Source organism: Pelodiscus sinensis, chromosome 1 (genome assembly GCF_049634645.1).
Source record: "Pelodiscus sinensis isolate JC-2024 chromosome 1, ASM4963464v1, whole genome shotgun sequence".
Lineage (NCBI taxonomy): Eukaryota > Metazoa > Chordata > Testudines > Trionychidae > Pelodiscus > Pelodiscus sinensis.
The window spans coordinates 108,121,191-108,147,774 of record NC_134711.1 but is presented as its reverse complement, the minus strand read 5'-3'; the positions used below and the strand labels follow the sequence as shown (position 1 = coordinate 108,147,774).

The 26,584-nt window shown below is 44.2% G+C and overlaps 2 protein-coding genes across 14 annotated transcripts in view; one reads left to right on the top strand and one right to left on the bottom strand.

Annotated features, from left to right (window-relative positions):
- RAD52 (RAD52 DNA repair protein) overlaps window positions 1-601 on the top strand; it is a 28,282-nt gene extending 27,681 nt beyond the window's left edge. The window contains exon 13 of the mRNA XM_075941132.1: window positions 233-601. The gene's annotated coding sequence lies outside the window, so the exon portion shown is untranslated. The remainder of the gene's footprint in view (window positions 1-232) is intronic.
- Window positions 602-988: 387 nt separating this feature from the next.
- Window positions 989-26,584, bottom strand: part of WNK1 (WNK lysine deficient protein kinase 1) — a 167,715-nt gene continuing 142,119 nt past the window's right edge. For 12 of the 13 annotated variants that reach the window (XM_075940982.1, XM_075940987.1, XM_075940991.1 and 9 more), the window contains 4 exons: window positions 26,101-26,303; window positions 23,799-23,993; window positions 4,197-4,384; window positions 989-3,872 (listed from right to left, as the gene is read on the bottom strand). In XM_075940982.1, coding sequence (XP_075797097.1) covers window positions 3,558-3,872; window positions 4,197-4,384; window positions 23,799-23,993; window positions 26,101-26,303 — 901 coding nt within the window. In that variant the 3' untranslated portion in view covers window positions 989-3,557. The remainder of the gene's footprint in view (window positions 3,873-4,196; window positions 4,385-23,798; window positions 23,994-26,100; window positions 26,304-26,584) is intronic. The other variant, XM_075940997.1, reaches the window with a different exon arrangement.

Below are 26,584 nucleotides of genomic sequence, written 5' to 3'. Positions count from 1 at the left end.
TGAAAATCACTAACCAGACATTGCCAACTCCCACTTTGTAATTCTAAAATCAACTGTGATCAGAGAATCATTATATGTAAACAGTAATCATTTGAAGACAGACTATCAATATGGGACAGATGAGATCACGGATAAAGGTGGGCAGCAGGGACAGCAAAAAGTTTAGAATAAGTGGTTTAAAACCTTTACAAGTTAGCTAGTACAAGCTGAACCTCTCGTCCTGCACCCTCAGGCCCTGACCAGTGCCCAGCCAGAGAATTTGCTGAACTACAGAGGTCCACATTGTCCAGCAGCATTACCAATACTTCCTCTACTTACTGGTCTCTTAAAAGACATTTAGGAAACAGCACAGAAAAAGTTGGTAAACTAACTTTATGGGACTGCAGGGAAACTTGGTCTCACCCATGTGGTAAGTGGACAACTATGCAACTAAAATCATGCTGGACCACAGATGTTAGCAGAAGAGAGGATCAACCTTCATCCAATTTATTGCAAACTGAGAAATCAAGAGTTACGAATGAGTGTAACCTAAGAAAATTCAACCAGGAGACAGATTCTCATTTCTGCGTGTAAAATAAATACATGTGTCTTTACTGCCTAAGTTTACTCAGATTTTGTGGAAATGGTCATCTAATTTTTGTTCCTTATTGTTCTATATTATTTGGAGCGTGTTAAGTTTGTTAAACAGATAGTATTGTTATTGAAAACTGCTTTTGAGAGGTTTGGGGTTTTTAAAGTGTGGGTTTCAGTATTTCCTGGTGGCAAACTGCTCATCTGCAATTAAATACTCCTGGGTCCAAGAGGAAGGGAAGTAGAACCAGCTGAAAATGAAAACCCACAGTTCAACAAAAGCAGGTTTGGTTTATTTAAATGATTTCATTAAATATTCTACAAAGGTAACAAATGGCAGCACAAAGCGCAATCGTACAAGAAGCGCAATGCCTGGATTTAGTGCAAAACATACAATTAACTATGGCCAGGGAAGCCCAAAGTTTGAATTCATTTTATTGGTGTGGGTTTTTTGTTTTTTACAGTGTACATTGTTAAATAATGTAAAGAAAATATTTGCAATTCAGAAACAGATTTTGTGGAAAAAAGGTACTCAAAGTGTAATATTAACAAAATAATTTAACAGTTCAGTAGCATTAGTTTATTCCTCTAGACTTCAGTTATTTCATCCACAGGAGGGAAATCAATGGTAAATAAAACCACTTCTTGCATAACGTTAAGTGAAAACCAACCTCAAACTTACTAAATCAAAGTAATTTAACAACCATGTGCTGCACTCAGCCAATCAGTTCTTCTACCACAAAGTGTTGCCCCACTCCTGTTACTGCTTAAACTATATAATTACATAGGGCACTGTTTTTCCTACCCATACTTGGTGTATTCAGGAACCTCCTCACCAGTCAATTTTAACCAGAAAACTAAGGCTTTCTGATTCATTTTTACCAGCCCAGACATTTTCTCCTCTTCCAACCACATGTATACAACATGAATCCTTTTCTCTCATTCTGGTATTCTACACAGCCTGTGTTACTTACCAAGAATTTTAAAAAAAAAAATTGAGCAACTGTTTGAGCCCAGCCACCTTGCCAATAGCATCTACCCACAGACTCTTCATTTCCAACTTGTATACTACCAATAATATCCTGGCTGACAAAGCTGCCATAAACATCAAAACCAGGTGAAGGGAAAGAAACAGATCTTGTGCATTCGTTTTTAGAGATAAGAGCAAAACATCCACAAAGTATAAATTCACAAATAAGACCCCCAAGAAGGGAGCGGTGCTCTCAGAAAATTCAGGGAAGATTTTCAGGACACCACTGAGCTACTCCCATGTACTAGAAAGCAGTACTTTGACCTTCACAGCTTGTTGCAGCACTACAGAATAATACTGGTTGGTTGCAGTATTACATTGAACAGGGAACCAGTATTTTTCAGTATGAAAAAGGGAAAATGAGTTGAGAAATAGAAGGTACAATACAATTACTAAAAGATGGCACACTTAGTTATGGTCCTGGTACCAGTTTGAATTCTTTAGAGTGAACAAATCATAAGTCCTCTTCATGCTTGACAGAGGGAATTCCTTGATGCCGGCTATTTCAAGTGCATCCATTGCCGGCAATGGACGTCGCACCAGGAAAGTCTACTCCTAGCACGAATGAATAAAAAAAGGTAAGAAAAGCAATCCCAGCAGATAACCCATCCCCTCAGGGTAATAGCTTCACCTCCATACACACCCTCACCTAGCCACTTTCCATATCACAGTTTTTAATAGTCAAAACACCATTAAAGTTAAACTTTTCCAAAATATGCACTTCCTTCCCATTCTTTGTTCTGATTCAGGCCTCCTAAGGCTCTAGGCAGTGTTTGTTAGTTTCAATTGAGCTTCCTCTTTCCCCTCCATCACTTCTCCTGCCTATCACGCTGTGTTACACCAGCATTGTGCCATCAACTTTTAAATCCGTCAACACGGACTGGTTTCCCCATCACCCAAAACACTTTTCCAACCTACAATAGCTCTCCCTCCTCCAACACCTACCCAAAGTTACAGTATGACATATGTATGTATAAAGATCCAAATTGTTAACCCTTTGGTATCCCAGTCACTAGGTACAAAATAGTCCATTCTTCCCCTTAACTTGCCCTTTGACCAGCTGGGACCTGCTGAGAAAGCAATGCTAACTGCAGAAGCAATAAAAGTCCAAGGCACTAAAATATCCAGCAAGCATACTGGGAGAACAGACAAGTATTCAAGTACATTAATTTATACAATTTTACATTCACATTTATCTAATACAATGAAAATACAAAGGAAAAAGTTAAAGTGTCTCCAATAAGTATAGGATATAGCTAGCTTTTTTTCCATTTTTTCTTTTTAACTTTTTTTAACCCTCTATTTTCCACTCATTTTAAACTGTTGTCCAACAACATTTATATATCACAGTGTTTCCACATCAAAACTGATGGTAAGTACATGTCCGCAGGGAACTTTTTTAAATTCATTTTTAAACAATTTAAATTGCTCTAATGCTGCAGTCAAAGCTGTTAATATATCTTTTTATTTAAAGCAGTAATGACCTATCTCAAGCATGGGCTGCACTGCAAGTCCATTTGTGTGCCCTACCACTCAGGAGGTAAAGATGATTGTTTGGGGGAGAGGAGGGAGATTTGGACAGCTTCTCTCCTGGCCTTCATTCTTCAAGGAGATGAGAAGTGTGTTACAGCCTCATGCTAGGACTAAACTTTCCTATCTCAGCATGTGTGGATTCAGACTCAAACTGAAGTACTTTTACAGTGAGGTCACATTGACTTCTATCTTCATTGCTCATCTTATACAAGAACAGGAGTGTTTATACTTATCACCCTCCTCCCCCCTTCAGAAATGGGGAACTCTCCTTACTGAGAGCTGACAGCAATGGTTGGAATAGGGAAGCTCATTCCCCTTCTGGCAGAAATAGCCAGTTCAGTGCAGCAATAGTAGTTGATACAGGGCCCTAACTCCCTCCCCATCTCCTGTCCCAAGTTCTACCCAGCATAGTCTCTGAGTCTGGCTAAGTGGTCCGCAGATTGGAGCCTGGGGGGTTGCTGATGGATTTCTGCAAGCTGCTGATGTTGAAACTTTGCAAAGAGGCAGCTCCTACAGGCTGGAATTGACCAAGGGGTTGCTGTGCTGGACCACCTGGACCACTCCAGGGAGTGGCAAAGGGTGCTGTTGGGTAACCGTACTGCTGTGGAGGGCACATGGCCTTTGTGAAGTGACCTAGAGAGGTAGCTGATGCTGCAGAGATAGGCGTAGCACCCAGGGAGGATGTCATAGAAATACATAGCTGGCCTGGTGCTGAGAACTTTCTTGCCATTCCAGGGCCCTGAAAGAAAACCCAGCCCCAAAAGAGAAGTTATTTAAGTGTGGTGGAAGCAGTTCCCCTCCATCCACAGACCCTTCCATGTAACTGCATTAAACAGGTACTTCTCAAAGACATCCTGATTCTCCTTTCTCTAGTGCTGGAGAGAACAGGAGGCAGGAGCCCTCTGCATGAGAGCTATGGCTCATTCCTTCCTACAGCACTATTTTGGCTTGACTACATGGAAATTCTTCTTTGCAGGTGCATCTTGATAAAGCCAATAAGTTAGCATGGGCAGCTCTCCTTCCACGCATATGTAAGGGGGAAATAAAGGGAGAAATCTCTTACCTCATAGTTGCTATGCCCCTTGCCACCTCTTTTGCCAGAGAGGTTCATGGCATCACGGGCCCAGTTGTCTACCAACTTGTGCAGATCATCTGTAAAAGTCCCTTTCCGGCTGGAGGTTATGGCAGGAGGCTGAGACTGGGGTGCCTGGCTGTTCACAGTCCCACCAACTGTGTTGGTGCTGCTGGTCCCTAGAAATCACAAAGACAACAAAAACAATCAAAAGCCAGCTTACCATTTACCATGGCAACAGTGGAATAGTACAAAGCAAGAGTTAAAAAGCCATGCACATGAATTGTACATTTTGATTCTAGGACATGTTGGAAGGGGAATTTACAGGGGCTTATTTTGCCATTTTCTCAGATTAAAAGTATTTTGTAAATGTGTTTGTTTTCCGAGAAGGGCTGCAAAGTAGCAGTTGGGCAGTAGCCACTCAATTTCTACATGTCAGGCTCCTCTTTGACAGCGAGGGAGGAAAGATTAGGTTTCATATTAAGTGGCAGTAATTGTGATGAACAGCTGCCTATTTCCCCTCACATCCCACTTTTTTAAAAAGTATGTAGCAGCTACTGTTTGAACACAATTCCTTTTCAACTCTGCGCACATAACAGACGGCTGAGTAAGAAGCAGTAGTCAGCAGAGCTAGCTGCTCTGTAACCCAAGGAACTCCGCTCTACAGGGTGCAGAATGCCTCAGGAACCCAGATTAGGTGAAGAGAGTATCTGGATGAGAGGCAGACACTGTTGCACTCAACTAAATGACTCATGTCCAAGGGGACAGAGCACACTGATCCCTAGTATATCCATCTGGCAACAACTGCAGTAAGCAGGGCAGTCTGCATTTCAAAAAAAAAAAAAAAAACACTTTGTGCTGAGTTCCTGGAAATCTTTTTTGCCACTGATCAGAGTCACCATTCAGAGCAGCAAGTATTTCATGGGAAAACAGCAAATTTAGTTCAGTGCAAGAGAATGGGGAGCAGCTAGAGCATATATGGAGAAACTATTCACACGGTTGACACAATTACAGTAGTCCACATAATGCCAAATTTCAAGTTCTCCTGCAGAGTTCACTGAAGGTTACTCAAAGTGAAAAGGATTTTGAGCTTCTCACTCATCTCTTCTCTTCTCTCTCATGTATTTTCCACCAACCTCAGGCCTCATTTGCAACTGCAAAATAAACAGCTGCATTTGATTACGTTTCTGAATGGCAGTCATCACTATGCATTTTGCATACATAATAAAATAAGCCTCAACCCTGAGAGGAAAAAACCATTATGCGCCTTTTGTAACTGGTGTTTTTAAAGATGGGTTGCTCATATCTGATTAGGAATGAGTGCGCCACATCAACAGCTAGTGGAAAGTTTCACCCTATACCTGCTGGGTTGACTGTGGAGCCAACTGGAGTGGTGCCAGTGTGGTGTACTATAGATGACTACCCACCCAGCTCCTTATTGCCAGCTACTCAGACAGAGGGGATGGAAAGTGGGCATGGAACAGAAATGAGCAACATCTCAAAGAACAGTTACAAAAGGCAAGTAACCTTTTTTAAGCCTTTCAGTGCTTGCTCATATCAATCCCAATTCGGTGATTAATCAGCCTTATGAAGGGGGATGGGTCGGAGTCAATAAGCTGTCTGGATTGTTGCACAATGGCATAGCAGGATGCGAAGGTATGCACTGAGCACCATGTCACGGCTTACAGATGTCCTGAAGAGGCACATAAGCTAGGAAAGCAGATGAGAAGATCTGTGCCCACTTGGAGTGTGCTAGGACAGTTGGGGAAAGGGAACCATGGCCACGCCATAGCACATCTGAATACATGCTGTGATATCAGCAGGCCCTTCATGCGATACGCCACTGCCAAGAACTACAAGGACTTACAAAAGTTTGGTGTGGTCAATGTAGAAGGACGTGCCCTTCTGCCATCAGGGGAGTGCAGTTATTCCTCCCTGAAGCTTCTGTGGGGCTTTGCATAAAAAAGGTAAAAGTATCTCTATCTGGTATGGAAGCCTAAGACTACTTTTGGAAGGAAAGCTGGGTGATGTCTAAGCTGAACCTTGTCTTTATGAAAAAGAGTGTATGGGGGCTCCAAGACCAGGGTACAGAGCTCTGACACCCACCACGTGGAAGTGATAGCTACCAGAAAGGCTACTTTCCATGAGAGGTAGAAAAGGGAGAATATGGCCACGGGCTCAATGGGAGGTCCCATAAGCACAGCAAGGACCAAGCTGAGATCCCACATAGGGAAAGGGCACTGGACCAGTGGGTAGAGCCTGTCCATACCTTTAAGGAAGCACCCACCCAGGGAGTGCAGGAAGACAGAGTGACCCACTTCTCCCAGATGAAACACCGATATGGCCACCAGATTCACCTTGAGTGAAGAAGTCACCAGATTGTGTTGTTTAAGCGACACAAGGTATTTGAGCAACTGGGATATGGAGGTGGACAAGGGGGCAAAGTTGTATTGAGAGCAACAATATGAAAAAAAGCTTCCATTTGGCTAAGTCTAGTGGAGAGCTTCCTAGTACTGAGAAAGACATGTCAGACTTGATCTGAACATGCCTGTTTCATAGGGTTCAGCCACACAGCCTCCATGCCGTTGGACTTTGTTCCCTTTATCTAAGTGGTGGAGGTGACGATGGTCCTCCATTATTAGGCCCGGGGGGAGGGGTAGCAGAATGGGTACGTACACTAACAACTCCAGCAGGGTAGGATACTAGTGCTGACAGGCCCAGGCCATGGCCACCAAGATAATGTTTGCCTTGTCCCTGTGCAGCTGGAGGAGCAGTTCCATCCTCAGGAAGTCCAGGAGTATAGGGCTTGGAAACAAAGCGCAACACTTCAATGCTTGGGGCTGAAGTAGGGATGTGAAGGACTAGTCAACTAGGTGTTTCCCCATCTTACTGCCTCTGTCAGAAAGAGGCATCGGGGGGTGGGGGGAGGAAGGGCAGGGGAGAAAATGGGGTACTTCAACATGGCAGTGCCGCTTGAAGCCTCGGGCCAGTCCCCGGGCTTCACACAGCGCTGCCACTTTGAAACGCCTCGGGGGGCCCGGTGTTAGGCTGCATGGGTGTTTCAAAGAGGCAGCACCAATAGGAACCCAGGATCAGTCCCCAGCTCATCCCAGGTGCCACATGGCACTTTCGCCTTTGAAGAGTATCAACAGCCCTAGGTGGAATCTCCCCATCAACAAATTGAAAAGTCGATGCAAAATGCATCAACTTTTCAATTAGTTATTTGACATCCATAGGCTGAAGCCCGTCAGGGCCTTCTGACAGTCCATGTAGTTGAAGCAGGAGGTGCCACCAGTGCCGATGATGACAAGTTGGCGGTTCTGGAGGACTTGAATGGGGAGTGAGACCAGTGCTGGAATGTTGTGGTCTGCGGAAAGTACTAATGACAGGACGAGACTTTCTTCGGCACCCAAGATGTTGCACTACTCACCGGTGCTCTACTCACTGAAGCACTCACTAGCAGGTCCTCTCAGACTGAAGGGCAAATTTTATTAAGAGCTGCTTTGGGCAAAAGTCATGATCCTTTCTGTGGTTTAAAAGCTTTGCAAATCTTGCACATGTCCACCTGATGAGCTTCCCCAGGCATCAGACACAAGTTGGGGGGATTGCTTAGACATAGATTTTAAACAAGACCTTCAGGATTTGAAGACCTGGGACTTAGGCATACCCCAAGGTCCCTAGAGGGACACAGGTGGGAAGGGAAACCCTTTCAACTCCTGCAACACTACACCACTAACTGATAACTACAACTGTTCAGAAACAGGCTAGCCATAAACATTAGGGACTTGTGATACTTGCAGTGCAAGAGAGGCACAGTTCAAAAAGCGGTCACTGGCGGTAAAAAGGAACTGAGGGGTGACTGGGCCAGCAGGATCACATATAGTGTGCTGCACCAGTGGGCTCCGCAGCCAGCCTGATAGGTAGTTGCTAGGGGAAAACTTTGACAGTCATGCATGTAGCGCACACACACACCTAACTGGAACTTATAGGAGCAAGCACTCCAAGAATTTCTTCATTTTACAAATGGGAAACTGCACCACACCGTAGTTAAATGTGTTGCCCAATGATCAATAGTTGTGACAGAACCTAAATCTACTGTATCCCTGTCCAGTACAAAAAAACATACTTACCTTATTGTAAATAGAGTTTTAGAGATGTGCAATTCCTAGCTATATTCCATTGTGGTATTTATGAACACAAGTCACCAGAGACCAGAGAGTTCTTGCAAATCATGTCCATTGGTCTGCTCCTGCAACCTACCTCTCCTACACCATGAACATAAGGGACTGAGCAGACTAACCATCTTTCAAGTTCTTTCCCTGATGCAAATCAGGTCCTGGCCCAAGCAGAGGGGAAGAAAACAAGTATGGGCCATAGATGGGTAACACACATCTCAAAGCACCCAAAGCTTTGTTACCTGGTGCAGTAACTGGAGTTTGAGATGGAGCACCCACGGAGACAACCATCTTAGGTGCTTGAGCACTACTGAGCCTCTGACTGAAGATTTTAGGTAGCAGTGCCCTTGGTCGGCTGTCCACACAGGATGCCAGCGCATTACATTCGAAACAGCTATCCCACATGTGCAGCCAGCCGTCTCTTCAGTTCCCTCTCTGACCCAGATGTAGAGGAGTCCAAAGCAGAGGGGAGGGAAGTGTGGATGGTGGATCACCCATGGGAACAACCATCTTGAACTCCAGTTACTGCACCAGGTGAGTAACCTTCCCTTCTTCAAGGATTGTCTCTGTAGGTGCTCCACTTTAGGTGATTACAAAGAGTAGTCGTGCTAGGTGGTGGATGCTTTGGAGGATGAGAATCAGCGACCAAGAGTATTGTTGGGCCAAAATGTGCATCAGTCTGCAAAGGTCTGAATGGCATAATGCTTCGTGAAAGTGTGATATGAGGCCCACATGGTGACCTTGCAGATATCCTCTGTTGGTACAGCCGGGAGAAATGCCATTGATGCTGCCATCGCTCTTGTGGAGTGAGACCGTATGTTATGATGGGGGCTCCTTCTGAAATATAGCGTAGGCTAAGTGTATACAGCCTGAAATCCATTTGGACAGTGTTTTGAAATGGGTAACCCTTGTGATCTCTCTGTAGAGGAAATGAAGAGCCGTGGAGTTCTGCGGAAGGGTTCCATGCATTTTAAGTAAAAAGAAACTGCCCTGTGGATGTCCAGGGTGGGCAGCATCTTTTCCCGGTGGGGTTTTGGGAAAAGGGGGGCAAGTAATGGGTTCGTTGCAATGGAATGATGTAAGTACCTTTTGGAGAAACTTGGGGTATGTACAAAGGTGTCCTTATGAAAAATTGTATATGGGGGGGATGGGGGAGAGGTCTGCCATCAAGGCCCTCAGCTCACCTACTCTTCATGCAGAAGTAATTGCAACAAGGAAAGCTACCTTAATAGGTGTAGCTGGGAACAGGCAGCTAGGGGCTCGCAGGGCTTGTCCATAAGAGTCCTGAGCAGGGGTGGATGAGAGTTTTGCAGGGCCCAGGGCACGGAGCCTATTGAAGCGCAGAGCCTGGGGCAGCACAATTTCACACATGTGCCACGGCCACAGCCAACAGGTAGTAGTGCATGCGCGGGGCCTATTGAAGCGCAGGGCCCAGGGCAGCTGCCCCGCTCGCCCTGCCCTAGATCCGCCGCTGACCCTGAGCATGTCATTGAGGTCCCATGCAGTGTTGGGTCCTTTCATGGTGGAAACATATTGTATAGGCCATGTAGGAATCGTTTAATGGAAGGATAAGTAAAAAAGCAGAGTGGCCCTGTAGTGGAGGATGCAGAGCTGTGATGGCAGCAAGGTGTACTTTGATAGACCTTAAGGATAGACCCATCTGGTGCAAATCTAGGAGGTAACATAGTATCTGAGGCACTGTGGTATCTGCTGGAGTGCAGTTATGTTCTGAGCACCAAACTATAAAGTGGTGCCATTTTTGTGTATATGTTTTTCTGGTTGTAGGTCTGTGGCAGTTCGTGAGGACTTACTGTACTGCTTCCAGGCAGGCTGTCACTATGCAGCTAACATCCATGGCTAAAGATGGAGTGTGTGGATGGCAGCATTGTGTATTTGTCCAGTCTTGTGACAGCAGGGATTGGACTGGTGAAAAAAGAACTATGCACATCTGTAGCAGATATGGGTACCAAGTTTGTGGGGGCCAGCTGGGGGCTATGAAGATTACCCTAGCCCTGTCCTGTTTGATTTTGAGAATTGTGCACTGGACAAGAGGGAAAGGTGGAAATGTACATAGCAGAGGTGCTTCCCACTTTATGCTGGACGCATCCCCTAGGAAGTAGGAGTCTATGCTTGTTCCACAGCAATAGTGTGGAAAACGAGTGTTCGTGTGGGTGGCCAACAGGTCCACCATGGGGAACCTCCACTTCTGGAAAAGGTGTGTCAACAATGATGAGTCGATTTCCCACTCATTCCGTGGAAAGTGTTTACTGAGATTGTCTGAGAGACCACTGTCTTTGCTGGGGAGATAGGTGAACTGCTTCCCGGCAGAGCTGATAGGAATGGGCTCCTCCCCGCCAGCTGATACCGTACATCATAGTAACACTGTCCATAAGTATTTGAACTGTTTTGTTTTGGACCAGTGGGAACAAGTGTATGCAAGCATTGTGGACTGCCTTTAGCTTGACCAGGCTGATATGCTGCTTGGCCTTCTCTGGGGCCCACTGTACCTGAACATGGTGACCTAAGTGGGCTCCCCAACCCAGTAGCAAAGCATCCATAGCGATTGTCAGCGATGCTGGAGGTTTCTGGAAAGGGACCACTTTGCACACATTGTCGTGCAGAGTCCATCATGTGAATGAAGTCTTTATCTTGCCTGGTTCAGTAAAACTTTGTTTTATAGAATGTACATGTGGCCTGTATACCATCCACAACCATGCCTGGAGCGGTCTCATGTGGAAGCAGGCTTGTGGTACCACAAACATGGCTGCAGCCATGTGTCCTAGCAGTTGAAGACAGTGTCAGGCTGTTATACACAGGCTGGTCTGTGCTAGGGATATAAGGTCCACGATTGCCAACAACCTCTGTTCTGGTAAGGAGTCTATTGCTGTCCTGCAGCCTAGGTGCGCGCCTATAAATTCTGAAATCTGCATATGAGCTAGTGTGCATTTTGCTAGATTTATCTGGAGCTCCAGGCTGTCAAATAGGGCTCTGGTGGTTTTGACGCCCTGTTGTGTGTTACGTACAATGAGACCTTTTAACAGGCAGTGGTCCAAATATGGGAATATGATGCCCAATCTGCAAAACTGGGCAGCAACCACTGTCAGGACCTTTGAGACTACCCAAGGAGTTCTTGAGAGTCTGAAGGATAGAACTCTGTACGGAAAGTGTAAGTGCCCTATCGTAAATGATAGAAATTGTCTGTATGATGGGTGTATCAAAATATGAAAATATGTTTCCTGGAAGTTGAGGGTAGACAGCAAAGCTCCTTTTTCCAAGGCAGGAATGATAGCGACAAGGGTTACTATCTTGAATCACTGGGATTGAACGACGTGGTTGAGTTTGTGGACATCTAAGACTGGTTTTCATCCTCCTGTCTTCTTGGTGGTGAGGAAGTAATGAGAGTAGAATCCCTTGCCCCTGTGCTCCGGTGGTACATTTTCTATGGCACCTAGCTGTAGGAGATGTTGTGCCTTTTGTATGAGCACATGTTCGTTAGAACGGCCCCTGAAGGAGAATGGGGAAGTTGGGTGCGGAAGGTACAACTAAAAATGGGATGCAGTAACCAGTTTCGATGATTTCCAGTACCCACCTGTTAGTGGTGATGGTATGCCATGCTGGATACAATGCAGCTAGTCTGGTGCCAAACGTGTGGAGGATTTGGATTGCTGCTGTGGAAAGACTAGGGCTGTCAGATCCTCAACAGGACTTTAAAATGCCTGTCAGGACTTTAATGGTTTCTGAGCAGTCGTCTGCTCAGGGACCTTCCTGCGATTGCTTTGGCATGGTCAGCGCCTGTTATAGTAGTGCCTTGGTTGCTGGTTGAAAAGTGGTAGTTTGTACCTCTGAGTGAATGACCTTTCCTGTTTTCTTTTCGTACCAGGTACATGTATGCCAAGTGTCTTTAATGTGGCTCATGAATCCTTTAGTGTGTGGAGCAAGGCATTTGTGAATTCAGCAAAGAGCTTGGTGCCTTCGAAAGGCAAGTCTTTAGCTGTGGCCTAGACTTCTCTTGGAAATCCTGAGAGCTAAAGCCACGATGCCCATCTCATGACATCCGCTGACGTGAGGGATCTTGCTGTGATGCCCGCTGAATCTAGTGCAGCCTGGAGAGCCGTTCTGGAGATTTGCACACCCTAGCTGATGTTCACTTTAAACTGTTCCCTTTTATTATCAAGAAGAAATTCAATAAAAGATGTGCGCTGATCAAATATATGGTGTGTATATTTGGTGAAGGGTGCTGAATAGTTAGATATTCTATGCTGGAGGCTGGCTGATGTATATCCCTTCCTGCCCATCCTACTAATCTCTTCTAGTCCCTGTCATAAGGGACCCTGCAGGTGGCCTGCTGTTTTCCTCTCTGGTTTATGGCATCCATCACCAGGGAGTTTGGGATGGGATGGGAAAATAGAAAGTCAGCCGTTTTGGAGCAGCATAGTACTGCCAATCTGACCTTTTGCAGGTCGGAGATATTGTGGCCAGTCTGCCAGATGGCTTTTGCTGGATCCATGAGGGCTTCGTTCATGGAGATGGCCAGTTGACCACGTAGAGAGGCATGCAGTAGGTTTGTCAGCTTATGCTGAGTCTCAGGCTTAGCTGACAGGGATATTTCTAATGTGTCCACAACTCTGAGTGCCTGGAAAGATTTGAAATCATCCCCAGAAGTTGGCAATGGGGGCATGATTGTATGATCCAGAGACAAAGAGATGTGCATACGTGGGGGTGAGTCAGATGTCTGGTCATCACCCATTACAACCACGTCCTCTTCAGCCCCGCATGAACTGGAATGAGAGGAGACTGGGCAGTAGGGGCCTGGCGATGGCTGTTGTGCCCACAGGTGTGATCTGGTGTTCTGTAGGCTGCCCATGGGTCCCAGCCAGTGTTCCCACTAAGCTGCATAACAGCACAGCTTCACAGGTGATTAATCAGCTCTGCCCAGTCAGTCAGCTCCATGAACAGAGCCCTGAGCCTCTGGCTTGGTGGGGCTGATTCGTCACCTGAGAAACTGTGCTGCCACGCAGCTTAGAGGCAACACTGGTCCCAGTAAGGCCAGTTGGGTGGGATGGGTGGTGGGAGCCACTGTGGTAGTTGCCACTGCTATGTGAGCTTAACCAAAGAGCGTCTAGGCATGTGTGCCTGACTAGACCCATCGTCATCACTGGATAATGGTAGCGCCATGGCCAGGGTGGATGAAAGATTAAACTTTGATATGTTCGCGATACCACTGGTGCCGAACAAGGCTGTTCTTCGTACCAAGGAAACTGAATTCCGCTCCCGTGGTGAACTGAGATACCTATGGAGAGGGAAGCTGAATGGGCACCAGTGAGACTTGCATTGCCGGTGCTGGCAGTCTACGGTTGCAATGGTGTCAGTAGTTGTGTGCACTACTGGTGCAGTGTTTAGTTGGTGCTGACATCGTGGCTCTCGGTGTAGAGGGTGAGTGTGATCTGGCTGATACCAACAGCATTTTGTCCAGTGCCAACATGGAGGCTTTTTGCTCAGTCTCCATCGGTGCCTTGGAGGAGTCGGAACAGACCTTTTCCTTGGGTGTTAGCTCTTGTGGTGCCAGCCCCATAAGCTGCCGGTTTTTCCAGCGCCTTAGATGCTGTAGGTGCCAAGGCAGACACTTGAGACAAAAAAAAAAAAAAAAAAAAAAAAAAAAAAGCAGCACACCTCCTCGAGCAGGACTCAGTTCCTGAGGAAGAATTGGACCTCTTTTTGGGCACCTGAGCCCTTTCATGATCTTTTGGGCTCCACCTGGTGGGATCCCTTCTCTCCAATGCAGCTCCAGGGAATGGATGCCTGGGTGGCATGATATGCTCAGGATCTGAGGCAAGACAAGCAGTCTTCTCCAGCTGAATCATTTTTAATTAGCGTTCTCTGGCCTTCCTCATTCGCAAAGTGAGTTTTTTTGCAGTGGGGACACTCATCCGTACAGTGCTTCTCACCCAAGTAGCGGACTGCGAGTGTCTGTCTGATATGGAAATGGACAGCCTGCAGCTCTCACACCTCTTAAAACCAGGTGAGCCAGGCATGTTCCAGTGAAAAAGCAGTTGCTGCCAGATGGCCCTGCAAAAGTATGCTACCTAACTACACTATAACATTGAGGGGAAATTTGTTTTTAAACTATTACCATAAAAATAACAACCATCACCACCACCACAACTACTACTAATGCCTAAGTCTTAACTATTACCACTAAGTATCTGTTCTCACCTGAATGAGGGCAACTGCTAAACTGCGACCGAAGCTGGCGGCGGTAAAGAAGGAACTGAAGAGATGGTTGGCTGCGCATGCAGGGTAGCCATTTCAAATGTCGTGCGCTGGCGCCCCACATGCACAACCAACTGTGGGCACTGCTACCTAAAATCTCCCATTAGAGGCACAGCAGCACTTAAGCACCTAAAGGTGGACCACCTACAGGGCCACTCCTCTAAGAACAACTTCCATTTCCTCTTCAAATACTGGTCCTGATGTGCATTCCACTGTGCGTAATGGGCAAGTAATACTCAGAGAGGAGACAGGATGAAGTGGTATAGCTGTCCCAAAGGATGTCTCAGTGGAGGAGTGTTGGACCATGGTCTCAAGAATGTGTGGCTGGAACTATGTAGACAACCTTGCATGTATTAAGCAGGGCCACCTCTTCTAGTATAGTTATGTTACTAAGGCTGCCTTGTGTGCCAGCAGTGAGCTTTTACAGACTGTGGAGGAGATAGGTGTGCCAACTGAGAGTAAGGGACACCAAGAACCAACCAACAGATTCTGAGAGGATGCAGCTTGCTCTTGTGCTTGTTCTGCTACGGCAATGAACAGTCTGGTGACTTTCTGACCTGTTTTGTTCTCTGCAGGTACAATGCCAATACTCAGATTGTGTCAAGTGAATGAAGTCTACTGTTCTCACTAGAGGCACAGGGATTTAGGGAAAGACAAAAGTAAGTGAGACATTTTGGGTTTTGTGACATTTCAAAACTATTTTAGGAGTAAGTTTCAGATATAGTTCTAGCAAGATTTAAACCTTATAGATTATTGTATACAGAGGATTGGCCATTAAGACCACAAGTTCACCCACCCTTCTGGACAAAGTGATAGCAAAGAGAAAGGCAACCTACATCAATAGGTGAACCATGGAATGTGTAATGAGTGCTTCAAAGGAGGTTTAGTGAGTGCACTAAACTAAGATTCAAGTGCACAATCTTTCTTTGCTAGCAGAGCAAAGATTCTGATCAGCCCCTTCAGGAACTGGGATGTTATTGGCTGGATAAAGAGTCATCATCTGCTGGTGAGCTAAACAGTAACTGCTGCCAGATAAACCCACAGCAAGCTATAAGAAAGATTCACCTTTAGAGTAAAATCAAAGTCCAAAACAGTAGAAATATCCATTGTCTGATGGAGATATATGATTTTTCTAGGCCAGACAGAGAAATGTTTCTGTAATGCTAAGTAACATTTTCTGGTGACCTCTCTGAAGTGGTGTAAACCTCTTTTAATACCGACAGAGTAGGAATAGTCTACGTTCAACACCCATCCAAATACCAAGCTATAAGATGAAAAGCATCAGAGGGGAGGGAGAATGTCTTATTGTGCCAGTTTTCTGGGTCCAGAGATCCAGAAAAGTCCAAACGATACTCAATGGACAGGATGACATTTGAAGGAGGCTTGGAAACCCACATTGTTTGGGTCATCTTGCATGATGGAGAATGATTTGTGCCCCATCTAGTCACATTTCTCAGAGTTCCCATAGAGTCCGGTCTTCTGAGGACATACTGGGATTGTATGAATAGTAGAAATGTTTTAGCAAACCTCCCATTCTGACCTCAGTTCCAAAAGATCAATGTGCATTATAGCTTCTCAAAACATTCAAGTTCCTTGCAAAGCGCAATCACCCATGTGAGCATCTCAACCAATCTGGGAGGCATCTATTTATGACTGGGTGTGGGTGACACTTAGAAGACTCTAGGATCAATAGTGAGCCCAAATCTTGTTTGCAAGATGGCCTTGATGATACAAGTGTTGGTCTAAGGGCCTTGGTTTCTAACATTGATATTGTCTCTTTAGGGCAGGTATATAAATATGCAGAGAATGAAGGGTATTTCAGTAAGTGCCGAGACTTAGGTTTTTCATTAAAGAGATTAGTTTCAAAGGAGATTCAGAGTATAGTTACAGATCTCAATCTTGAACCCCAAAGAGTGTAACTACTGCTGTGTCACAATGGCAGCTGCCAAGGATCTCTGCCACATCAGCCACACCCATTACAGCCTATAGAAAGGTCCTGGCCACCATTCAATTTCAAGCACCTACTGACATCAGAGCCATGTCTTCCTGGGGCAGTTTACCCTTAACATCTAGAAATTTATGAGCAGTTCAAGGAATATTATTTGGCAAGGTGAGTCTGATAACTTGATCCTAAACAGTAGACTGGTAGATGTAAAAGATCTTTCTCCCATAAGGTTGAGACACTTGCTTCCTAACAGTCTAGTACTGTTAGTCAATTAGTCTGACCTGATGGTATCAACTGCACCCAATCCTTTTGAGTTTTGGTGCTTCGGTTTATACTGTACTGAAGTCAGTGTTGAGGGTGAATCAGAGGTGAATACTGAAGAAGTCTTGCTCCTATGAGTCTTTTGGCTATTCCTATGAAACTTAGGACCTAATTCCTTATGGTTTGGGCATAAAAAGACTCACTCTGACTTCAATGGGGGTCATGGAGGGATCTCTCCTCTTACAAGGTCTAAGAGGAGGCTCTGCTTTTGTGTTTATGAGCATGCCCCTTGCTCTATTGAAGGGGCCCAGGCATAAAGGTCCTTCCCTCTGGCCTTCAAAACCAGAAGGTGTGCTCCTTGTCAACTCTAGCCAAAATATGGGAGGGTCTGCCCAGCTTTGGTCTGATTGGAGTCTCATTGCCTACTTTGTTTTTGAAATCAGAACTCATGCTCCTACTGTGTTATGTTGGAGAAACAGTGACAGACACTGCATTTGGTGGAGATACATGTCCCTCAAGGTGGTAGAGGAAGCACTGTGATGGTCACTGACCAAAAAGGAGATAGGGAAAGAAACAATCTGAAGCCTAGAGGTCTGGGCATTAGCCAAGTTGTAGGCCACAAACTATTATCTCAAAAAACACTAACAACATTCCTAAGAATGTAACTCTGAATATATTTACAGGATGAAGAGAAAGGAATTGGATACTGTGGAGGATTCCAACTCAGGCCTTGTGGCAGTAAAAAAATAAGCAGGTGTCAATCATGTCTCACTCTGTATGGATCATGAAGAGATCTGGGGCACAGGCACAAATCAATGGACACTATTTGCAATAACTCTCCCGTTTCAGCCCCTTGATGTGCATGAGTACTCAAAGTGGAGTACACACAGGAACCAGGACTCAAAGAACCACCATTCTTCTTCAAAATACAGGAGAGCGCTTCACCTGCGCTGAATCAGCATACCTTGGATTCCTGCCACTCAACCACAGTAAAGAAGATTGCACAATTCTTGCTGACTTCTACTAAAACATCCAGCACGGAAATCACCATCTTACTACTGAATAAGGCTCGAAGCCAAAAATCACTGCCTGAAGTCAATGAAAGTGGCTGTTATTCACTTCCCTAGACAGCTCTCTTCAGGACGCTCATACCTAGAAAAGACTATCAGCTTCTCCAAACCTCATCTGGAACGGGTCTCTTGTTACAATACTAAAGAATGCAAGGAATAAGTACTTATTACCTGTAGCAACTAAGCAACATGCCTATTGAGTAAGTAGTGCTATCCCCACTCCCAGTATTGCCTAGAAAACATGAAACCCTCTCCCCACTGATAGCACCTAATATTAGGGGTGCAATCCTGAGGAGCAGGGAGCCCCATGCAGCAATACAGATGAAGGGGGAAGAGAACACAGGGCTTCTCTAATGAACGTGTGTGGTGGGAGTTCAAAAGGAACAGAGTAACGGGGGTCATACTATGTAATTGTGCGCAGGAAACTTATGAAACCATGAGAATCTCAAGCATATATGATGTGAAAGGGGCCTGGAACAATTAACTGACATGGCAGCAAGGCAAGTGAAGGCGTGAAGCTGGAACCCATATAAACAGGCAAGAGTAACAAAGCAAAAGGTACCGAAACAGACAGAAAGATCACATTCCATAGGGAAGAGTTCATGCAGGAACCAGCACCCTCTCACCGTCTTCCTGATGGCTAGTCATTTGCACTCTGCTGCTCAATACATTTATATGTAATACAGAGTTACATTTTGGATAGAAATTATAGCTCATACCCAGGGTGTCTCCAGCCTAATCCACAAACACAGAGGTGGGAGACAGGGGCACATTTAGTCAAGAGACACCTGAATGTCTTCACCTGTAAACGTGCAATGGGATTTACAAACATTTTGAAATGCTTGCTTTGAGCAGTGTATTTACAAAGTGATTGTGTTAACTAAGAAGGAGCAGCTGTCTGTCACAGCAGGGACAGATTAGGATTGGCTCGTGCTGTAAAATACGAGCTAATAACAAGGCAGGGTTCATTTCTTAACAGCATTTTATTAAACTCTCTCCAGAATTTTGAAGTTTCAGAAGTTAGTTGTTCTGCTCTAATCCAAATCTAAAGCCATCCAGAAGAGTCTGAAAGGAGGTGCTTAAAATTCATGGCATTCAATGGAAACACACCCGCCCTCCCCCTCCAGTTCTGCTCAGCCACAGCAAACGTCCTAGTTTCTCGTCTGGTGACAGAATGAAGGATTTGAAATGAAAACAGTGTTTTTTTACTCATCCCGTGACTCCATCATGCTTTCACTCTCTGCCTCCTTTAATCTCCTCCTTTGGAAACCAGTCTGAGAACCCACCCTCAAAGACCACATCAGATAATACCAGCACACTTAGATTAGGCATATCTAAATTGTTCATGCTTTGGGGGCACATGGTGAAGCCATTAAATGGCTTGTTTTTACCCTTTAAGGCCTTGAAGGAATCTGCAGTGGAATCAGGAAACAGAGTAGGCAAACTCCTTCAGCAAAGTCATTACAAGCAAATCTGGCTGCACAAAGGGGTAATTTCAGCACATCAGCTCTGCTACGTGCAAATAATTCCTTCACAATTCACTAACATTAGCAATCAGCAAGGAGTTCCACAGCTAAGCTGAGGGCCAGCAAGCCTCTACTATACTGAACAACAGTTCATTTCCCACTAGTCTGCAAAAATGAACTGGCAGCCAGAACCTATTACCATGTTAACAAAGGAACACGTTAGATGGGATAACAGAGACAGATGCTGTGCTGGAGACAGATTCATGGAGGTTAGGCTTAACTGATCAGAGGAAAATTCATGAACAGCTTTGTAATAGGAACCAGAAATAAACAGAAATAAGATAATTACTACAGAGCTGGTTGCAAGGACAGACTTTTTTCACCATCTTCCCTGAAGCACAAAAAAAGAGTAATTTGTTAAAATAGGAGAAACAGTGAGAAGTGTTTAATATCAGCAAACAACACACAAAGCCCAATGAGAAAGACTGTGCAGCTGGACACTGCCATGGGCTGCACTTACATTGAGAGCCCAGTAGGATATCCTATGCAGAAAAGGAGACTAATATGTTTGTTCTGTAATAGTTCTCTGAAATGTAGTGGTATCTTAAGAATGCTAGGGATGTGCTGGTAAGTATCTATCACTAGCTGTTTACCACAAGAGGAACAGCAAAAAAAAAAAATTCTCCCCCACCTCTATCTGTAAAGGCGAACAGTCCCTCGTGACTTTCATCTGAGAATTTGTGGATTACTCAGCGGTCCAATAGTGGATCATGTACTCTCACCATCTGTAACTATATCTCCCTTCCATATATTACAGTTATGGATTTCCCTGCTGGGCCTGTTCCTATCTGTTCCTCCAGCTGCACAGTTAAAAGCATGTTATTGATCAATGCACTGTTCATCTTCATTGCTGTTTCTTTCTCCTAACCTCTAGAAGTGACCGAGACAGCATATCATATGCCAGGAAGCAAGCAACCTGTAAACAAACTGAGCATTCAAGCCAAGCTGTTCTATCAGAAGCATTACCCACTTGTACAGGACAGCTACAATAAACCTTTCAGAAGGTCGATCTACCAATTCAAAATTTCAGGGTGAAAACAATCCACCCACTACACCTTGGTACCTGCTTTTGAGGAGAAGTTTAATAGTTTGTCTTAAGAGGACTGACAGCTGGACTGAGGTTGTGACAAACTAACTGTACACTACCATGTAAGAAAGCAGTAACAATGAGTACATCCAGCTCATAATGCCAATCTCAGAGACAGAGACTGACACCCTACTGTTCTTTATAGCAGTGTTTCTCAACCTTTATTTAAAAAAGTACCCCTTTTTTTAAAAAAAATTTGTAAGTACCCCCAGTACCTACAGTTTTCAGACTTTTTTTTTTTTAACCATTGCAACACATTTGTTTCAACAACTTAATCATAGCCGGGCAGGCGATGAAATTTTTGGGTGTAAAAAGTACAAAAATAATAAAGTGCTGTAAAACTTAAAACAAAAAATCAGTTTTCTCCAAATTTCAGTTGTGTTGACGTACCCCCCAGACTTGTCTCGAATACACCTAAGGGTACTCGTACCACTGGTTGAGAAACACTGCTTTATAGTCCTCCCCAAATAGCATAAGGAAGAGTAAAAGCTTTATGCTTTCCCAGATTTTCTAGAAATTTAACTTCTTCCAGGAAAAGAAACGATAAAGCTTGGAAATCTAAATGGACATTCTTTGCATATCCCTTCAATATCTTAAACAGCCCACTCAAGTCTTTTGAAGCTGTGAATTTTGAAGCCCAGGCAGCAGGGAGAGGAGAAAAGTTATGCAAGCTGTTATGCATTCATGGTGCATTTAGTTTCAATACTGGGAAATTATTTATGGCAGGGTTTGAAGTATCGCTGCAAAACTCCACAATTAAGGACTCCTCACCCTCTTCTCAATATAAAGGATAATTTAGTAAGTTCTACTGCAGCTGTCTCTGTAAAAGGCTTGCTAGAGTTGCTCTGTTCATTGGAGTTCATCCACAAAAATCCCTAGCCCAGCTGAGCTGCTGCTTGCTGTAGAAGGACAAATGCCACAAGTCTGTGGAATGTGTGTGAAATGTGGCAAATGAAGGCAGCCATTTGCAAGGGCTTCCAGCTCTCTCATACCTAGTGATTTGGGGCCGGGGGGGGAGGGTTAGGTGCCACAACAATCAAGGCCCCATATACACTGGAAGGATAATAGGATGTTGTATCACTCCCAGGGGGGAAAAAGCATCATTTATGCAGCCTTAGTCCATGCATTTAAACACTTCAAATAATCACATCAGAAGTTTGAGGCTCATACATCAAAAACCCATCCTACTATTTTCCCCAATCCTCCATTTTGAGGGTTTCATATAACCATAACCCTCTACCCCATGCACGTGAAATCTGCCTCCAGTCCACATTACGAACAGCCCTTTCTGAACATAGGTACCTTGACTACTAATACAGAACGTGATCATTTGGCCTGAATGTTTCTTTGCACACATGGTTAATACCTTTAAACAGTGCCAGTTTTAGTCACCAGTAGCTCTGGGATTTTAAGACAGACAATGCTGATTACCTCAATTTAAACTGAGTACTTCTGGGCAAGCATTCAAAGGTTTTCCCACCCTACATGGTGATGGGGTGTAGGAGGAAGCCACATGCATTTAATATTTTCACTAAGGCAGCTACTTTGTCCTATTAGGAAAGATACAACACACCATTCACCCCCATTGCTGTAATTTGGAATGGGCAGCTCTCTCTCATTGCCACCCTTTTAGTGCCACTGAGGAGAACCAGATTGCTCCCCAAAAATCTCATAGGTATCAACAAGCACAGTCTAACAATTATTGTATAAGGAAAGACCTATATATTCATGTACCTTGTAACTCATACCACCACCCATTCTATGCTAATTCCTTTAACACTATTTCCCACAGGCAAGTTTTCCTAAAAGTTTACCTAAGTTATTTGGCTCTTGCTAAAGGCTACATTTTATTGGACACTTAACATGAAAACCCAAACTTCTAAGGTGTATTAAAAGCAGTTAAGCCGAGCCATGAAGTAGGAGGGAATACAAGGAGGCAGAAGAAAATGGGCTGCATGAGACATCAGATCCAAGCAGCAGAAAAAAAAAATGAAGACAAGGAAGGAGTAAAGGTGTTACACACAAAGAGCCAAGCAGGGCGTACTCAGAAATCGGGTCCTCCTGCCACCAGGCTTGAACGTCACCCGCTCAGATGCACAGTTAAACTTCGCACAGCCTGTGATAAAACAAGAGGGAAGAACAGAGAAAGGAGAGAAGAGGAGAGGAGACAGAACACAACTACAAGATGTTAGCAACTTGAGGTTAGAGGGGTGAAATGCAGTAACATGGCACACAAGAACAAGCCTCAAGAGCTGGCATAGGGGGTATATACACAGTACAAGGAACAAGGACACTTCCTCCAATCAATACATGTCAAGGTTTTTTTGCTAAAACAATGCTATCTTACAATATCTAATCCTGTGGCAATAAGACTGCATTGCACAGGAGAGTCCAAATCCTAGCAAAGGCACTCTCTCAATTACATAAGACACTGCACAACTTCAGGATAAAAGAGGTTATGGATTAGTAGCGCCAATATTTCCAAAACAGGTTAGTGGAGAAGGGGTAGGGAATCACAAGAATGAAAAGTTTCCGAAGGAGCGGTTTTCCACCTTCCATTCTTTTATTTGTTAATTCTTTTTTGCCATCAGTGCCCATTTTACTCCACATACAACAATTCTTGCAAAACCACCACCAGCTTGTTGAGACTGCTACATTCAACTAGTCTTACAGGAACATTTGCAATGTGTATTTATAAGATATCTTAAATGGAAAAAATTGAACTGCGTATCATAGACATGAATAAAGTTATTCAAAAATAGACCAACAGTCCTTAATGAGTGGAAAAAAGGAGGCCCCACAAATACCAAGCAGAGCCTTCCAGAGACTGACTAATGTTCTAATGCCTGATCAGAAGGATAAATGCCCAATCTGAGGGCTATACAGAAGAGTGCTGTTATGTACACCCCCATCCACTGTGTGCCCGTGCTTTACATCCCTATCTCAGAATTTAAGGCGATATGACTGCAGAGTTAGCTGTGTTTTCTGAAGGATTTGTTCCCCTCACTCAAGTTTTTCAAACCTTACTTCTAATAGCAACACTGAAATACTTTACCCCTTCATTACCTCACTTCTAAATTTCTCATTCTGAAAACTTAGAAATCTAAGTATGAATAGTGTGCTAAGCCTGATGGAGACCAATACCCTGATCAGTCTCTAAGCACGAGCCATACCCTGAACTCAATCTACTGTATTTCATGTCTTGCGTCCCCAGGCTGAAAACTCCCTGACTTAGCTTTAATTCCAGACAAGTTCTTACCTTGGCCTGGCGCAGAAAGGCTTGGTACCGAAATAGCACCATCACTGGTAAAGGCAGAGTACAGGTTCTCACTAGAAGGAGATGGTTTAAGGGGCTGTAACAGATGATTCTGTCCAGTCTCTGGGACGTTACCAGGAGGATGAAGGGTCTGCTGGGGGGGCAAGACTGAGGGGGCACTCTGAGCAGACAGGGTGCCTATAAAAAGAAATCACAATCAGGACAGAGAACATAAACAATAAGCTTCCCCACCTCAGCTCAGAAGCTTTCCCATTGGACAGAAGGAAGAGAAGGAATAGAGTGACTGAAGCTGATGAATCCTTGGGCAATTTAGCAGGTAAAATCCACAGTGAATATATAAGAATTAAAATCTCTATCACTGGGGGGTACTTCTTTAAAAAAAATTAAAATTAATGGAGATTGCCTATCTCGTAGAACTGGAAGGGACCTTGAAAGGTCATCGAGTCCAGTCCCCTGCCTTCACAGCAGGACCAAGTACCATCCCTGATGAATTTTTGCCCCAAATCCCGAAACAGCCTCCACAAGGAATGAACTCACAACCCTGGGTTTAGCAGGCCAATGCTCAAACCACTGAGCTATCCCTCCCCCTCATACTTTTAGGAATGATGAGCGAGTTGAGAATGTAACATCAGCAGGAAAACCCTAGGGAAGGGTTTTTGCCAGGATTCTTATACCTAGGTTGTCATGCCTTACCAAAGAGCACAGAGTGTACTTTGCAGTGGCTGATAAAGGGGTCAGGAGCAGAGTTTGGAATAACTGATTTTTAGAAAGGCTTCTGACAGTCAGATTCTGCCTCACTAGCATGTGTCAAGATAGCTCCTCCACTGCGTGTGAGAGTAGATTTAAATAGTGCAGGTGACAAAGCATGGGAGAAAGGATGCTATTACTTGGACAGACACCAGTCTATTGCTGAGAATCTGGTTTTGAAAGCAAAAGCCTGCTTTAATAGGGAGATTCATCTTGTGTTCTGTGAGCCCTATAGAGCTGAACACACAGCTCATAACAGTCCTCAGAGAAGATACAACAGCAGGAATTTTTGCATCTTTTCTTTAGAAAAGGGAAATGTTTGTCTTTGGGAGTGTCATCTATAAAATCTGATTTTTTTTTTAAGTTTAGCATTGTCATATGAGAAGCTGATAGCACTGGCAACCTTGTCCATTCAGTTCTGGGTTTTTGCATTGAGACTACTAATAGGCAATTAACACTAAAATTGCTAGGCACACCATCAATCCCTTTAACGAAGACCACTGATGCTGTTTGGGGAAAGAAAATTCACTTGAAGACATGTGTCCTGCTGTGTCCTATGGACTCACTGGAGCCACTTCAACAAATTTCCATTCACAACACTGGCTTTCCCTTTATCCTTGTGTCAATGGCACTCAAGGAGTTTCAGAAGGACTCATGCTGGGAAAGGAATTTTGGTTTTCATGGACCTATTTTTCTGACTACTGTTGCTAGTTAGGAAAATTGTGTTTTAATAAGAATGGCTTCCCTCACAACCTTTTTCCTCAATTAATCCTGTAATTACAAATATGCTTAACTTGTGACATTGCAGTCACAGCAGACTGAAGTAAAAAATATTATCACTTCCTTGAACTAAGGGGATGCTGTGCTGTTAAGCACTTAAAAAAATAAAGACCTATGCAGCAGCAAAGGAACAGAAATACCGAGTACAGTTTTCTACTACCAAATTAGCACCAGTGTTAAAATCCATTTTTAAATGTGACAAGAACATGCAGGAATTAAATAAGTGGGATCCAAGAGATCCTAGTACAACCAAGTTGGCCTGACTTTTTCCTCGTGTTTTAAAATTCATTCTTTGACACTGGAATCCCCAGCCCTTGCCAGCAGAAGCACTATCATTAATCTCTACTGAATACATACCTATCAAAAGCAATTAAGAATGCAACTATGGTTTTCAAAATGCTCTTAGAAGAAACACACTATATTTGAGTTCTAATCTAAAAAGCTGAAGTGGCCAGTGAGACTACAAAACACCATTAGTAAGGGTTATATGAAAAAGGCCATTCTCCAAGGCCAGACTGATGGGGACCTAGTAGACTCCTATGCTAAGCAAAAACAGGGAGATGTACAAACCCAGATGAGTCAGTCAATAAGTCAGCTTCCTCTGTGAGAAACAGGCAAGAGATTATCTCAACCAACCAATCAACCCACCCATCCATCTGAAGGAGTCCTATGATCTATTGTAAAAAGTTAAGGCAGAATCAAAAGGTAATAAACCATCTGCTTTGCATGTCACATTATAACCTGTAGGATATCTTACCTAGCAGCTGAGGACTCTTATTGCCCTGGGAGCTGCTGCGGCTGGATTTGCTGCCTTTTCCTTTAGTAGGTCGTCTTCTCCTCCCTGAGAGAGGAGCAGCGGGGGGAATGATTACTGCAGGGGGCACCTTTCCCAGTTTGGTATACAGCAATTCAATCTCCTGCTTCTGGCGACTCTGCAGCTCTTGAATTTCTTTAAGGTGCCTAAAGAATTAAGAAAATGTATAAGAACTTAATAGTCCTGTCCCTCCTCACTGAACTGCTTGCTTTCCAAGCATGGAAATGCTGACCAAGAATTGTAACAATGTCTAGAATTCAACGTAAAGTTTGCATTTTAGCACAGCAATGATAAAGCCAGAAGAGGAGCAGGGGGAGAACACCAATAAGGTCTGAAGCTTCAGCATTTACACTGTAGGGCTGGCAAGATTCACCCTCACTTTCATAAGACACAAGGACTTTGATATTTCCACTAGACTTGTTATGGT